This window comes from Cebidichthys violaceus, unplaced genomic scaffold, assembly GCF_023349555.1.
Source record: "Cebidichthys violaceus isolate CVI_PGR_0920_01 unplaced genomic scaffold, fCebVio1.0.p SCAF_21, whole genome shotgun sequence".
NCBI classification, from domain to species: domain Eukaryota; kingdom Metazoa; phylum Chordata; class Actinopteri; order Perciformes; family Stichaeidae; genus Cebidichthys; species Cebidichthys violaceus.
Window position 1 is genome coordinate 1,510,889 of NW_027176384.1, and position 14,770 is coordinate 1,525,658.

The following is a 14,770-nucleotide window of genomic DNA, read 5'->3' on the forward strand; positions in this document are numbered from 1 at the left end:
GAAACTTGTGTGGGTAGAGCCAGCCCACCATCGGCTGCTTTGTACATAATTTAAAAACTGCCCCGCCACAAACACCCCACTTCACTGCCTGACACCTCAGCAGGGATCCAGCACCAAAACTTGTCCAGTACCGGAATTCTGGTAAGCCTCTAACATTAGTTTGCTCAGTATACAGGCCTAAATATGTGTTTGAACTGTGTGCAGACATTTTAAGGGGTGACTCTATAAGATTAGACGTTGTTCCAAATTTACATTGCGGTTACATTTCATAGTATTACAAGGTATCATATCATATCAACAACACCATTAAATAATTTATGGATTCAAAGGCTTATTTGTTGAAGTAGTAGGTTATGTGTACTGAAGTGCTATGTGGAGCACAACTAAGGTCGTGCTAATAGAATACAAAAATGAAATATAAGCATTAAAATTAAAATCAGAAAGTTTTATGTATATGTAAATTATTAAAACATACATATGTCACAAGTGCAAAAAGACAAAGTATCTTGTTGTATGCTTCCTATACCAATTTGTGAAACACCTCTTGGCCATGTGAGTTCATTTATATTACAACAGTTCAAAACTTAACGGTTGTTTGTTTTTCTTTGGATGTAACATTGGAAGTCTCACATCCTTTCTTTGTTCACTTGCTGTTTGCAAATACCATTGGGCCTCTCTTATTCATAAATTAATTTGTAAAAGAATAGACACCCTGGGGCAATGAGGATGGGCTACAGCTGCATGAGCAACTGTTGCTCAGAAGCAGTTGTGGTGTGAATTCCAACTAACTTCAGATTTGGAGGGAAATAATGTAATACAATAACGTCTGTTCCATGTGTCATTTCCCTGCAACTTGTGGGCAAGATTATGATATTTAAGTAGCTTCAGTCTGTTTCACGAGTCATTCATTCATTCTATCTTGTTCGTAATGTCAGCTATGAGAGGGACAGTCAGCAGATAGAAAGACATACATTAAGAAAGAGCGAGGGACAGACAGGGGGAGGGAGAGAAAGAGAGAGCGAGAGGGGGGGAGAGGGAGAGGAAGTCATATTCTGTGTGGGGAGAGAAAGAGTGAATGAAATTTGAAGATTGGAGAAGAGACAGGGAGAGAAGCATACAGTCTCTATTCTCAATTAAACCTCTGACAACTCGCTTCAAGGCTTAACTCGAGCTAGAAAACCTAATGCAGACTGTTTAGAAGAGGTTCTATCAATGGATACCGTTACAGCAGCATCGGTTGCATTATGCTCCCATTTCACTAATGAAAACATGGAAACTTTACGACAGAATGAGGTAAGAAACTGCTTTGATTTTGTGTGTTCAATATACAAAATGAGTGGGATTTCCACGGGCCGTGTTGGCCCATATTTTCACTCAGTGTTATGAGAATAATGGGGTTTCATTGTTAATTTAATTGAGAGATATATGTTCTACTTAGTCTTCTAAAAAACTGAGAAAAAAAGTCAGAATAGGAGAAAATAAGATGTGGTATATTTCTCAAGGTAAACCTTTCTGGGAGGTCATAGGCATTTTGTGAAAGCAACCTCTAGGGTAATGATAACTGCGACCGCTTTGATTAATAAAGCAGCTCTGTCTTTATCACACAGTAACTATGTAGCTGAATCTGTTTCCCAGCTAATCAGCGACAGCCACCATCTTTCAGGGCTGCATGCAGTCCCTCTGATCATGCACACCGTCATTCGGGCCAAATATCAACTAAACAAATGATGACAACGGCCTCATTGCTGGGAAATTACCAAGCACTATCTTGGAGGTCACTGAACTTTGAAACATTGGCCTGAGAGATGTGAAAAGTACGAGAGTCAAGAAGTGGAAGGCAGAGCGGAGCAAAGGTTGGTCTCCTGTGAGGAGAATAAGGAGCACTTAATGAAAAGAAAGGGAACTGTTGAAATGTTGGTGCGTGTGGCGAACAGCTCGAGGGAGTTTCACAGGCCGTCATGTTTTGCCTTGAGTCTGCCCAGCTGGCCCACGAATAACATTACCAGCTGTGAATGATGGCCACACTGCCTAAAATGTTACAAACCTTAATCTCATGTTGACCCATAGAGTGAAAAAATAAAAAGTGTGTGCAGATGTATTCAGTCTCAGTAAAAAAAAAAGCCTGACGGTAATTGTCAGTTGGAGCCAAACCAGACTGGATACCAAAACATTTTTTTAATATGTAGATTCTGAATGCCACATTCAGCTTAAGATGCTTTCCTCTCTATCTTCGTCTCAGGTGTACAGTGATCATGGCGGCCACTAAGAGAATGACAATCACGCCAGACTGCATCTACTCCACGGTCAACAGGTTTGTATGAGAACAGCTCCATCAGTGAACATTGTCCCTGTAGGAGATGGACACTTTCATCACAATTTCCTCCTGAGAAATAAGTAACACGATGTAAGTTGCCCTTTATTCGTCACATCCATGAAGGAGAAGTCAGAGAAGGTCTTTCCCATTTCCTGCTGTTTATTTATTAAAACATAACAGTTTGATGAAATGGGCCCCGGTCCAAGTATGTGTTTATTTAGCGAGGCTGATGAGAAGGAGATGCTTGGTCATAGCCTTGTCCTCTGGCATTTACTCTCAGGCGGAATGTTCCCACTGTCGCCAGAAAAAGACAAAGTGTCCCCTAACTGGCAGTCTCAGTGACTGTATGGAAGTCTAGGAAACTATGATAGCAGTCAGTAACTTAGCCCTTTGTTAGCATATTATTGCATTTTTTTAAATTTACTTCAGACAATCAATGATTTAGTCATCATTTAGAAGGATGTGTTTTACTGAGAAAATCTGTAAAACGTTGGTTCTCTACATTTTTTGTTTTTCTTCTGAAACCCCTCAGATGAGCTCAAGAATCCATCACCAACTGTCAAAATTTCAATTGATTTTTTAAGTTCCTTTCCTTTAAAAAAAAGAAGATATTATAAAAAAATTGTTTTCATACAATTGATTAAGTTGTTTGTCCAATATATCTAGCTAACTATTGAAAACACTTATCCATTACTTTGAGCTATTTTAACTGTTTATCACTTTTTTTTAGGTTGCTATTTCAGCTAGGTTTCACACTCTCAAAGGCAAAAAGTGGTAGTCAAGTGTTAACTGACTTCATTTCATGTTTATTTGACAGGGCCAAACACAATATACACAGATAATTGCACAATTATCCAATGCCATTTATCACAACATTAACTGCTCATTGCCAATGCCCGTCTCTAGAAAGACCTTGAAAATAACAAATTTAAAACATGTTCACAGATCACAAAGTTAAACTACGTGGTACATTTTGTTGACCTCACAGGAAAAGCTGTAGGTTGGTGGGAGGTGTGCACTGTGCAGTAAATGTGGCAGTTAGTGATACTGATCATTGTGTCAATATATTTATTAAAATCTGCAGCACACGAGTTTGTAATCCTATTTGAATGGTTTGATGTTGTGTATTTAAATTTATGTTGATGTGTAAGTTTGTAACATCCAGTGGCCGTGTCTTTTCTTTGCGTGTTCAGGGTAAAGAAGGGCTGTGCTGGTGAGAGAAGTGATTTCCATATCTCTTTAGGAGAAAACAAGAAAGCTGGGAAAAGAAGAGAGGGTGCACCAAAACTCCCCTTCACCCCACTAGACAACCTGAGCAACCAGCAGGGAGAATCACCCACGATGGCTCACAGGAGGCCGAGCTTCGACCCTCACAGCAATGAGAACACTCTCTTGGTGAGCAACAAGCTCCCCAGATCCAATGGAGGCAACATCAAGGACAAGATTTCTCTGTGGGAGGGGAAGGAACCCACACATTCACCCGTTACTTCAGGTTCTTTGGGCCAGTGCGCCGGCATAAAAAGGACAGAATCCTTCACAAAAACCAGTAAAACTTCTGATGAGCTGAGTGCAGAGAGTTGCAGGAGAGTGGCTTATAAGGAAAAGGAAAATCCTGGGAAAGAGAATGTTGGAAATCTTAGGGATTCAAGGCCTTGTTCACCTGTTGAAACTGGGAAACAGCAAAGAAGCGGCAAGCCCAGTGAAAACCACAAAGGGGAGGATAGCGGCAGAGTCGTGCACAAGGAAAAGCAAGATCACGAGAAAGAGAACTTAAAAAAGCTTGTTGGTTCAAGGCCTTGTTCGCCTACAGTAGCAATGCAGCAGCCAGTGGGGACGTTGAGGAAAAGCAATGAAAGAAGAACAGCAGAACAAACCAGCCAGGAGAAGAGATCTGTATTCACCCTTTTTAAAAACCTGGAGGCTATGGGGGAGAACCACGGGAAAACCCCTCCGGAGCTTGGAAACTACTTCAGTCCACCGAGGCAGGACAAACAGGTGGGTCACACTAGTGCCGCGCAAGGGAAGCAGCACTGGGAGAATGTGTACACAGAGCCAGGGGCGCCTCCCATCAACCCGGTCCCCAAACCCCAACGCACCTTTGAGCACCCAGCCAGCGCCCCCATTGGGAAGAGTCAGAGGAAGGGGAGAGAGCAGAGGAACCTCCCCCCACTGCCCTCCATCACTACAAAGACTTCCTCAAAACCTCCATCTGGTGTCTACGGGAGACCCAGGGGAGAAAGAGTCAGAGACAACGTCAACAGGTATAGAGGGAACACAAATGTAATTTGTGGCTCATATACTAGCCAGAGCTAAACCAATATAGAACACAACATATAGTTGTGTGGCCATAGTAACAGTTAGACCTGATGTTACAAGGAATGAGAAAAAAATCCACTTAAATACATTTAAACATCTTCCCTCATTCACACTTTTCTGTTCCCCATGACAGGAAATCCTTTGAGTTTGAAGACCTCGCAGGGTCAACTAGCCCGCTCTTCTCTTGCTCACTGTCTCAGGAACATCACTATGAAGACATCCCAGGTTAGACATTGTCCATTACTGATTCCCCTTTTTAAATACACTTATTTGCTCTCTCACCAAGAGTTCGATGAGAAGAGTAGCTTTGCATGAAGACGTGAAACAGGGAGAGTCAGCTTGCCAATTTGTGGTTTTAGGGAAGGTTATGTGCTTGACTATTTGTTGGCTGTGGTGCAGTGCCTCCCTGGAGTTTTCCTGGTCGGCAGAGCCAGGTTTTGCCGTTTCCCCGCTTTCAGTCTTTGTGCTAAGCTAAGCTAACTGTCTCTCGGCTGTAGCCTCATAGTTATGGGCCACTAAAAAAAGGTAATAATGGTATTTGCCAAATTGTCGAACTATACCCCTATATTCAAACTAAGATGTAAACTGTAAAACAGGGCTACAGCTCATGAATATGTCCCTGGTATGTTCAAGAAACCAATGTGTTACCACATGGATTAAATGTTTTTCCACTCTATCATGACTGCAGAAAATGATGTTGTATGACATAGATAAAGGATATTTCTACTGGCAGCTTCAGCCTAAAAATATCAGAATAGCAATTTTGTTTGAACTTTGAGAAATACCTATAAACACGTGTTAGACATTGCCATCTTTGGTTTCCCTCCAGACTCGTCTAAAGAGAACCCATATGAGGACATAGAGTTGGAGAGTCAATGCTCCCAGCAGTCTTTGCCCTCCTCTCCTGGCGCTGATGCCACCAAGGTTCTTGCAAAACAAGCCAAGCATAATGACACCACTTCTTTTCCAAATGACTATAAAACTGTGTTTTTTCTTTGTCTGTAGACCTCAAGGCCTGGCTTCTTCAGGCAGAATTCAGGCAGAAGCTTCAAGCTGCTGGACCTGCGGAGAACCAACCAGTTGCCCCGCATCACCAGCAGCGGGGGCGTTTCATCTCCACCCCAGCTTAGCCCTCCCTCCACCCCCGCTGGGCCTGAACACACTTCCTGGGTGTCCGGAGATCCCTACAGCCGCACCTGTCGCAGGATACCAACGGTGTGTGTTTGAGAGCTGTATATGTATTTTCTTACCCAGAAATCCCTGAACTAGAGTAGACATTTTATCCTACAACCCTAATGCTTACCATATTACTTACAGATATTTAATCTAAATCAAGTGTGGCTACCAGGTTCCTCTGTAGGTGCTGAATTATTATGAATTTGTGTTTTCTTCTCATCCTTGGTGAAAGATATGCTGATGTATTCAATCCCACTGATTCAGAGCTTTACCCCAACAGGTTGTACTAAGAATCAATAGCATCTTTGAGGCTCGGACCGGGAAGAAACATCTACGAAGGATCTATCATTACGCTGAGACAAGCTCAGGGAGAGGTGATGATGCTGAAATTAAACTTTTAAAAACTTTTTCTAATGCCTATAATGTAAATAAATAAATAAAGTTGTGGCTTAAGAAACATGACTTTTGTTTGCAGTTACAGATGAGAATAGCGACTCTGAGAGTGAAGTTGAAGAAAGAGCAAAAGGTAGATTACACAGAGCATTTCTTTTTTTACACCGTTTGACATCTTCAATTCATAACCTTGCTGTATCTTACTTTCCTCTTCTCCAGCTCATCGTCAGCGTCTCAGGTCAGTCAAGTCCATACTGAGCAAACCAAGCCAGGCCCACTACAACGGCACCAACACCGGAAACAGCTCTCTGGACCAGGAGCTCCACAAGCGTCGGCTCTTTGAGTATTTTCTAGTTGTGTCGCTGCAGAAGTCGAAAGTCGGTGTCCACTATCTGCCGGAGGTCACACAGCAGTTTCCCCTGAAGGTTAGAATGTTTACTTGCCATCTTGTTTTACAGGGCCAAACCACAAATTTAACTCATCATGTAATCATCATCACTACTCAGGAAATGTCGGATCCAGTCTTCTGTTTTTGGACTCACATTTCGGACAAAAAATTCTGCTGCATTGATTTTTGTCCATTCTTTAAACATCTTTCTCTTGTGAGTCCACAAACTTCATGGAGGTGCAATGTAAAAAATACCAGAAGTACCACTTTAACTTTTGAGACCTAATGCCTCAAAATACAAATGTCTTTAGCCTCAGCCAGACAATAGTCAATAGTAACTGATGCCGATTCAACCAGGCTAGATTCTCTAACTACAAAAAGCTGAAAAAGGAAGAGAGAGAAGTTTTTTGTTCATACAGTAACATTTTATCTATCCTAATTCCTAGTACATGCAAGCCTTTACCGGTTGATTGCGGACAAATATGCATGAAATAATGGTGGACATTAAGTTAAAGAAAATGCACGAAAGTTGCAAATACAAACTTACAACTTTCGTTATGTTGCAGCTGGAGCGGAGCTTCAAGTTCATGAGGGAGACGGAGGATCAGCTGAGGATCATTCCTCAGTTCTGTTTCCCAGATGCAGAAGACTGGGAGCCGGTGGAGAACTACCCAAGGTGAGAGTGTAAAAGTTACCGCAATGCTACTGTTTATGAAATGCCACATACATTTAAGATAATTTAATGGTCAAGAAAAGAGTAATTTCTCTCCCATAGCAGCTCAGTATTGGATAACTTTTATTACCACTAGAAGACTTGCTGTTTAACCCATGATAGACATGACTGCTGGATGATGTATGAGTCCCTTATGTCAGTTTGTATGAACATAACTATCTATGTATATTTCTCATATGTACAATCAAAATATACTAATCACATGTTTATTTGTGTATCTGTTGTGGGTCATCCCTCATAGTGAGATGTTCTCCTTTGTTTTGACTGGAGAAGATGGGAGCAGGAGGTTCGGATACTGCCGGCGTTTACTGGTAAATAGAAATGACTTGAATAAATAAGTGCGCTGCTACTGAACAGGAAGTGGCTAAATACCACGATGACGGCTGAGTAAATAACCGTGCCAAAATAGTCAACGTGCCTGTGGGAAAATAGTCCATCTGAGAGTCTGAGAGGAAGTGTGTGAGAGTGTGTGTGTGTGTGTGTGTGTGTGTGTGTGTGTGTGTGTCTGTGCGTTTGCATTTGTTTCTGTCTGTCTATTTCTACAGTATATGTTAGTTTCAGTGCTGTTGATAGTATAGTATAGTTATATGTTTTCATTTTACAAAAGTTTATGTGGCCTCTGTCATGTTGAAACATTGCAACTCTTCGGGACAGATTACATTATTCTTTAGGATTTTAGCAACATATTTTGACTTAAATACTAAAAAAAACCAGTTGTTGACGTCCAAAAATACATGGTCGTTAAACTGAATTCCGAATAATGAATACATTCGAAAGGTTAATGTTTCTGACTTTTTCCCAGAACAACAGCAGCAAGTAAACATCCTCCCTCTCTTTTCAGCCCAGTGGAAAAGGTAAACGTCTACCAGAAGTCTACTGTATTGTCAGTCACCTCGGCTGTTTCAACCTGTTTTCCAAGGTAAACCACTCTCACTGGTTCTCTCTCATAATATTGTTGACATAAAAGTAATTGAGCAAATTTACAAGGCGTGTGTGTGTGTGTGTGTGTGTGTGTGTGTGTGTGTGTGTGTGTGTGTGTGTACTGTAGGTGCTGGATGAGGTGGAGAGGCGGAGGGTTTTGTCTCCAGCCCTTGTGCAGCCTTTTATGAGAGCCATCATGGAGGCTCAGTTTCCAGCTCCAGGCAGAACCATCACCATCAAAACTTTCCTCCCTGGCTCAGGCACTGAGGTGACTGACACTAGAATATTGAAATTAACCCTGTTAACCTGTTTCTGTAAAATGGATTTGATTGTCAGAATTTCAAGTTAGCCTGCCCTCGTCCCTTCCTCCCATTTAACAGCATTTTAAATGGGAGGAAGAATAGATTAAAGTGACGTACAGTACACTTAATCTATTCTACAAGACACTCATTTGATGGGAGTGTGTGATACATTTTTGTTCTAACAATTAAAAATAATGTATAATTTCACATTCATATGTTCGATAAAGGTAAAAAACAAAAAACTATTTTTTAACCAGTATTCATGGTGTGTTATAACTTTGTAGATTTATCCATCTTGATCCCAGGTGATGGAGCTCTGTCGGCCCTCTGACTCGCGCCTGGAGCACGTGGACTTTGAGTGCCTGTTCTCCTGTCTGAGTCTGCGCCTGCTCCTCCGGGTGTTGGGGTCTCTGCTGCTGGAGCGAAGGGTCATCTTCACCGCTGACAAGCTCAGGTCGGTCCCTCCACTGGAGCCATTGCTCCTGTAGGCTTACACAACAGCCCAATATGAGGTTGCACTGAACATCCTTCTTCCATCCTTTATGTAATTATGGAGTCGGCAGATATTAAGTTCAAGCCCCAGGAATGTTTTCATTATGAAGTTAGAAAGAAACACGGGTGGTCCAGATCCTCATATTTAACATAAATTTAAGGCAGTCCCAATTTTATTCAGAGAACACGCCAAAGAGATGTTTTGAGGTCAGTCTGTTGAGTTGTTGTTGTGCTGGGGCTGGATTGCTTGTTCTGCAGGAGAAAGCCAGTGGGAGTCAGAGAGAGCGGTCACAGTAGTGGAATGTCAAGTTGAGTGACGTAAATGAAAGAAGTATGTAACTTTGCTTTCTTTCTTTTACTTTTTCTCTCTGGGAAATGTTACCGTGGGGAATATTCACTGTATTAGACTGTATTTAAAACCATAGCCCCCTCATGTGGTGAGAATGAGTATTACTTACTTGCTGTATCTTCCTCTGCCTCTCCCTCTATCCCCCCGTGTCTCTCTCTCTTTCTCTCTCTCTCTATCTCTCATCCAGAAAAAGATCTACTATAAAGACTTTAAACACGCAATGAAAAGCGTTCCCTTATGTGCTCATCATCATTTGATAATATCTGATTGCCCTCCACTTATTCTCCCTGTGTCTGTCCTTGCAGTACTCTCTCCCAGTGCTGCCATGCTGTCGTGGCGCTGCTTTACCCCTTTGTGTGGCAGCACACCTACATCCCCGTGCTGCCCTCGGCCATGCTCGACATCGTCTGCACTCCAACCCCGTTCATCGTTGGCCTGCTGTCCAGCTCCCTGCCCCAGCTCACTGAGCTGCCCCTGGAGGAGGTCAGAAGGGCACTAATTCTAGGCAGTTGTGCAGAGAAACTTGAGTCATTTAAAGAAAAAATATACTTATTTGCAGCTGTGAACAGATGTATCACATCAATGCAGCAACAATAATTAAGGCTCTCTGTGCTCAGGTTCTGGTTGTGGATCTTGGAAACAGTCGATTTCTCAGACAAGTAGGTCATGTGTTGTGTCACATATATGGCTCTGCATGATCTGTATGGATGTGGAACAAATGATTCCATCCTTAACTCACCTACAAATCAGTTTTCTATCCTGTTTGTCACGTTTAGTTGGACGATGAGGACTCCATCCTGCCCTCTAAGCTCCAATCAGCCCTGGAGACTGTTCTGGAGAGGAGAAGAGAGCTGGTTAATGAGAGAGGAGAAGACACACCTGGTGGGGACACATATCAAGGACTGACCCTGAAAACTAGCTATAAAAGCTACTATTTTGCAACTGAGCAAGTTCATCTTCTTCTCTTCAGATTCTGGTCATCTTAGCACCGTTGTGTCCGAGGCCTTCGTGCGTTTCTTTGTGGAGCTGGTAGGCCACTATCCACTCTTCATCACAGGGGAACGGGAAGACGGCTATTCGTCCTCTTCCTCCTCCCCGGTCCCCTGCTCTTTCCAGCGCGAGGGTTTTCGTAAAGCAATCCCGTCAAAGACTGTGCGTCGCTTCCTGGAGGTCTTCATGGAGACCCAGATGTTCGTCTGGTTCATCCAGGAGAGAGAGCTCCACAGGCAGGCTCTGAGAGGTAAAGAGCTGCAGTGAAAACAAGAGGACCGGCTGCTGGGGAGCTGATCCAGTGATTCATGATTCTTTCTCTTTCATCAGGACTGTTTGAAGCGAGGGTGCAGGAGTATCTGGACTCCATCCACGAGAATGAACACCGGAGGGTTAACAGGTTTCTAAAAGGCTTGGGTAAGTTTGTTTCTGAGCTGTTCTTTCTTTCTTGTAGTAAAATAAACTCTGTGATAACAATCTACAGTAGGCTCATTCTCACCTCAAATCACTCTTGTTTTTTTTCCTTTGCTCTAGGAAACAAAATTAAATTTCTTTCCAAGAAATAAGACCACTATAATTGCACTCAAAGAGACACAAACTAAAAAGAAGAAGCACTGAAACAAGGAAAGACTTCACAAACTGCAGAAATTCAACAAAAGAAATGATCACTTGAGTGCTTTTATTTTTTAGATACGCTCGTTCACGCCTCCTCATCTGTGTCACCGTGTGAGACTTATACTCAAGGACTCATGATGGACACAGTGAAGCTGTAGTGAATCCCCAACAAGGAAAATCCTGCTGTATTTCACATTTATAATGAAACATGGGACTGTAGACATACTTAAGAGGTTCCTGGTTGGTTCGTTTTTTAGATTACATTCTTCAGGCAACAACATTCATGAGCACAAATAACACAATGTATGAAGATTAAAATAGTCTGAGGTATAATGTTGTAAGATACATATGGCTGGCAAATTAAAGGGAAAACCTGAATAAATGAGTATAGAGTGCAAACGACACAAGGGGTCACTGAATGGTTTGATGAGTATGGACATTAGGAAGTATGATAGGTAACCTTTCACTGTAACTTGACTTAAAAGTCCACAGTCACTGCACTCTCTACATCCACAAGGGGGCAGTAGTTTGTTTTATTTGACTAGATGATCTTGACATTGTCAGTGACTGACCAGAAAATAACACAGACCTGCTTTCCTGCTCTTTAATGCTTACATTTGTTTTTATCATAGCAGTGACAACATCACAAGTAAATTAATAAAATAAAACAAATAGATAAATATTCTCTGTTTGGTGTTTTGAACTTGAAGTGGTGAGTTACTGTGTCCCCCCCCATTGAAAAAAATGGCTCATATAATCAATGCATTACATACGTTTGCATTTGGATGTCATCATTGTAAACTTTGTAAATATCTTCTCTCATCTACCTCCAATTTGTAGATTATAAACGGTTGATGGTAAGAACATACGGTATACAATGACACTGTGCTCAAAGTATTTGTATTTTATTACACACTGCAAAATCCTGAGCTGAAAATCAAAGCCAAGTTAATTGCGTTCACTCAGCATTTGTGTGTCAGTTTTACACAGTGAGTAATCCGCATACCGCCCATTTGCTAACCATTCACTGTGTTTGTGTGCTCAAAGTTATTTGGCCTTTTTACTACAAAGAGCTTCGGTTCAGAGTTGGTGGCAGCTTTACTATTTTAGTCTCTGAGTCATGGAAACAACGCAGATCTTTAGCCCACGAAGAGGAAAGCACATCTTTGTCAGCATGAAAACACAACACAGGTGCAGAGCAGAGCATAGTAGTGTATTGTCTGAGGACCAGTGCGCTCAGTTTGTGACTGCTGAGCAAGCCCAAGGGGCCCCCAGGGCCTTGCACAGCAACCCAATCTGTCATCTTGTTAGTGGCAAGTTCACACACACCTGCTGACACAGATGTTGATGCATACACACAGATGCACAGAGAGTACAAAACATGTCAAACAGATACAGGCTCATAATTGTACATACTCTAAAACAATGATGACCACCCAGGGGTACTTGCACCCCAAGGAGCACTTCTGCATTTGCCACTGGGTACACTGAACCATTGTGGAGTATCATAACAAGGTCTGTGGATTATCTTAAGTAACCGAGATCTAGATTGATAAATAGCGCTAAGAGGAAAAATGTTTGTCAATTTTGGGTCGAACTGTCCCTTTAAGAAATATGAAAAAACAGTTTTAAACTCTTTGCTAAAATAAATTAGCAAATTCAATAGTAACCGTTATCAGTTGTTAATAGTTAGCTAATAGTAATGGCTAAATAGATGAAATAGTTGGTTAAAAGTAGGCTGTGCAGTTGAAATAACGTTAGATAGCTAAAAGTATTGGATAATGGCTAATACATAGCTAAAAGGAAAAGTAAAGGGTGGATACGTCCACCTTTTGCTGCTTCATCCAGTAGCAGCAATTATGAATGAAAAAAATATTGGAGCAACACCTACTGTTATATAACCAATACTTTTAGATAACATCCAGTTTAAAATCAATTCAAATGAACACATTTGGATTGCTGTCGATGAAGGGCAGTTGAGCTCATCTGACAGGGTTGTTGGGGTACATCAGACAAAAAAAAAGTTGGGGACCCACAGCTCTAAAACACACATGTTCAGTGAAGCTGTCATGGAGTAGCAAATGTGAAAACCATACTGCAGCTTCCTATCTGGCTCCCAAGGTGGGAAAGCTGTGGTGCTGTGGGACAGGAGGCGTCTCAGGAAGATGGATGGATGTGGTGAGAGACGAGCGCTGACGGCTGCCAAAATGTTTGCTCACACACTGTCTTTGGGTGCAGATGGGTGAACAGCAAACCCAAATTGTCACACACTGTTTCCTGTTAAACACCTGGCCGCGGCTTAAGACAACCGGCTCGTTAGTGCGGAGGTAATTATGGTTTCCATTAATTCTAGCCAGCAGGGGTTGACCCCCAAAACCTTACATCCTGCACTGGTGTATTTCCACAGCAAACCTCCCTGTGGAATATCTCTCACCACTGCAGATGTCATGCGTTTTTAGTCAGGGAGAGAGAGCACCTTTCTCTGCCACTTAGAAACAACAATAGCTTGTTGAAACTCTAATCTTCCCTTTTAAAGTGCCTTTCACAGATCCCTATTACCTGACTGGATTACAACCTTTAAGAGCTGCTGCACATGTGATACCACATTATGCTGGTAATTGAAAACATCTACCTGCAAGAGAGAACCTGCTGCAAAACTCAGCGTTGCAATGTGCCAATGCAGTTATGCCTATTAATCTCAGCAGAAAGACAATCATGCAAACATCACGGTCCATTAAAACCAACAACCAATTCAATTATAAAGTCTCTCCGGAGATTTACTGACCTCATTCCAAGGCTTGCAAACTTGCATTTAGAAACCCTCTGGAGGTTGCCTCTGCTAATTACGTGATTTATGTTGTAATTTATGGCGGCGGGGAGGTGCAGCAACTAAGCAGCACTTGCCATCCATCAAAATGAAAAGTGCAATGTAATTTTCCGTCATTCTGTTTTATTTTCTTTCATACCTTCTCTCCCACAAACCTCAATCAAAAAGGCGTTTTGGCAGGTTGAATTTGCTAAAGAGCTTGGGGTCATGATGGTAACTCCCAGGGTGCCATATGCAATGGTGCACAAATTATGCTTGTGTGCCTCGGGTATTTTTGTTTTTACAACACAAATATGGTACTTACAGGCTCCCATAGAGTCTGTTTGTGCCCGGTTGGAACCTATAGGGACACTGCTCTTCTTAACACTATGTCATATTAATTGCCTTACGCTGCCTGTATGATTGCACAAGTGTAAGAATAACAAAGGAGAAATAAGTAGGAAAGTAAAAAGGTGGGAAACAGAGAGGAAAAATGGCAAAAAAAAGCAGGAGTTTGATGTATGGGAAAAATACTTGACACACGCTAAACTGCATGCCCAGTACATGCACAAACACATGCATTGAAAAGGTTCCCGAACATGCACCCGTCAGCTTGTTTTTTGGAGCTGCAGGTGCAGTGTCCAGCTGCAGCCCTGCCATGCATGCCAGCGGCCTGAATCATTTCCCCCGTTCAGAGGAGGAGCCATCGAACCATATGGAGAACACAACAGCAAGGCAGGAGGAGGTGGGAGCGGAGAAAAAGGCCAGGAGAGGAAAGGAGAGGTGAATTTGACAGAGAAGAGGTGAAGGGCTGCAGAGTAGGCTACAGCAAAGAGAAAAAAATGGTTAGTTATGCAGGATTTCCATTTTGCTGCTGCTACGCCACGTTACAGCAAAGCCTTTTAAACTGTGGACGCAGACCAGAAGCTGGCAAAGAGTGGAGGAAGTGGGAAGAAAAAGAAGGAGGGAGGGAGA

The 14,770-nt window shown here is 42.2% G+C and overlaps 1 protein-coding gene across 3 annotated transcripts; it reads left to right on the forward strand.

Moving 5' to 3' along the window:
• Positions 1–1,095: 1,095 nt before the first annotated feature.
• Positions 1,096–11,458, forward strand: LOC137877161 (DENN domain-containing protein 2A-like). Of its 3 annotated transcripts, none has more exons than XM_068716888.1 (20): positions 1,096–1,293; positions 2,240–2,311; positions 3,508–4,575; positions 4,764–4,855; positions 5,460–5,554; positions 5,636–5,845; positions 6,087–6,180; positions 6,282–6,332; positions 6,419–6,624; positions 7,154–7,263; positions 7,562–7,631; positions 8,162–8,239; positions 8,369–8,509; positions 8,849–8,997; positions 9,690–9,867; positions 10,002–10,043; positions 10,161–10,266; positions 10,355–10,624; positions 10,705–10,791; positions 10,909–11,458. In XM_068716888.1, the coding sequence occupies exons 1-20, from the start codon at positions 1,262–1,264 to the stop codon at positions 10,938–10,940; spliced, it is 3,183 nt and encodes a 1,060-aa protein (XP_068572989.1). In that variant the 5' UTR covers positions 1,096–1,261; the 3' UTR covers positions 10,941–11,458. The 3 variants fall into 3 exon arrangements, with proteins under 3 accessions (XP_068572989.1, XP_068572990.1, XP_068572991.1); XM_068716889.1 differs by having other exon boundaries at positions 6,288–6,332; XM_068716890.1 differs by lacking the exon at positions 1,096–1,293 and adding an exon at positions 1,750–1,853.
• Positions 11,459–14,770: the final 3,312 nt, after the last annotated feature.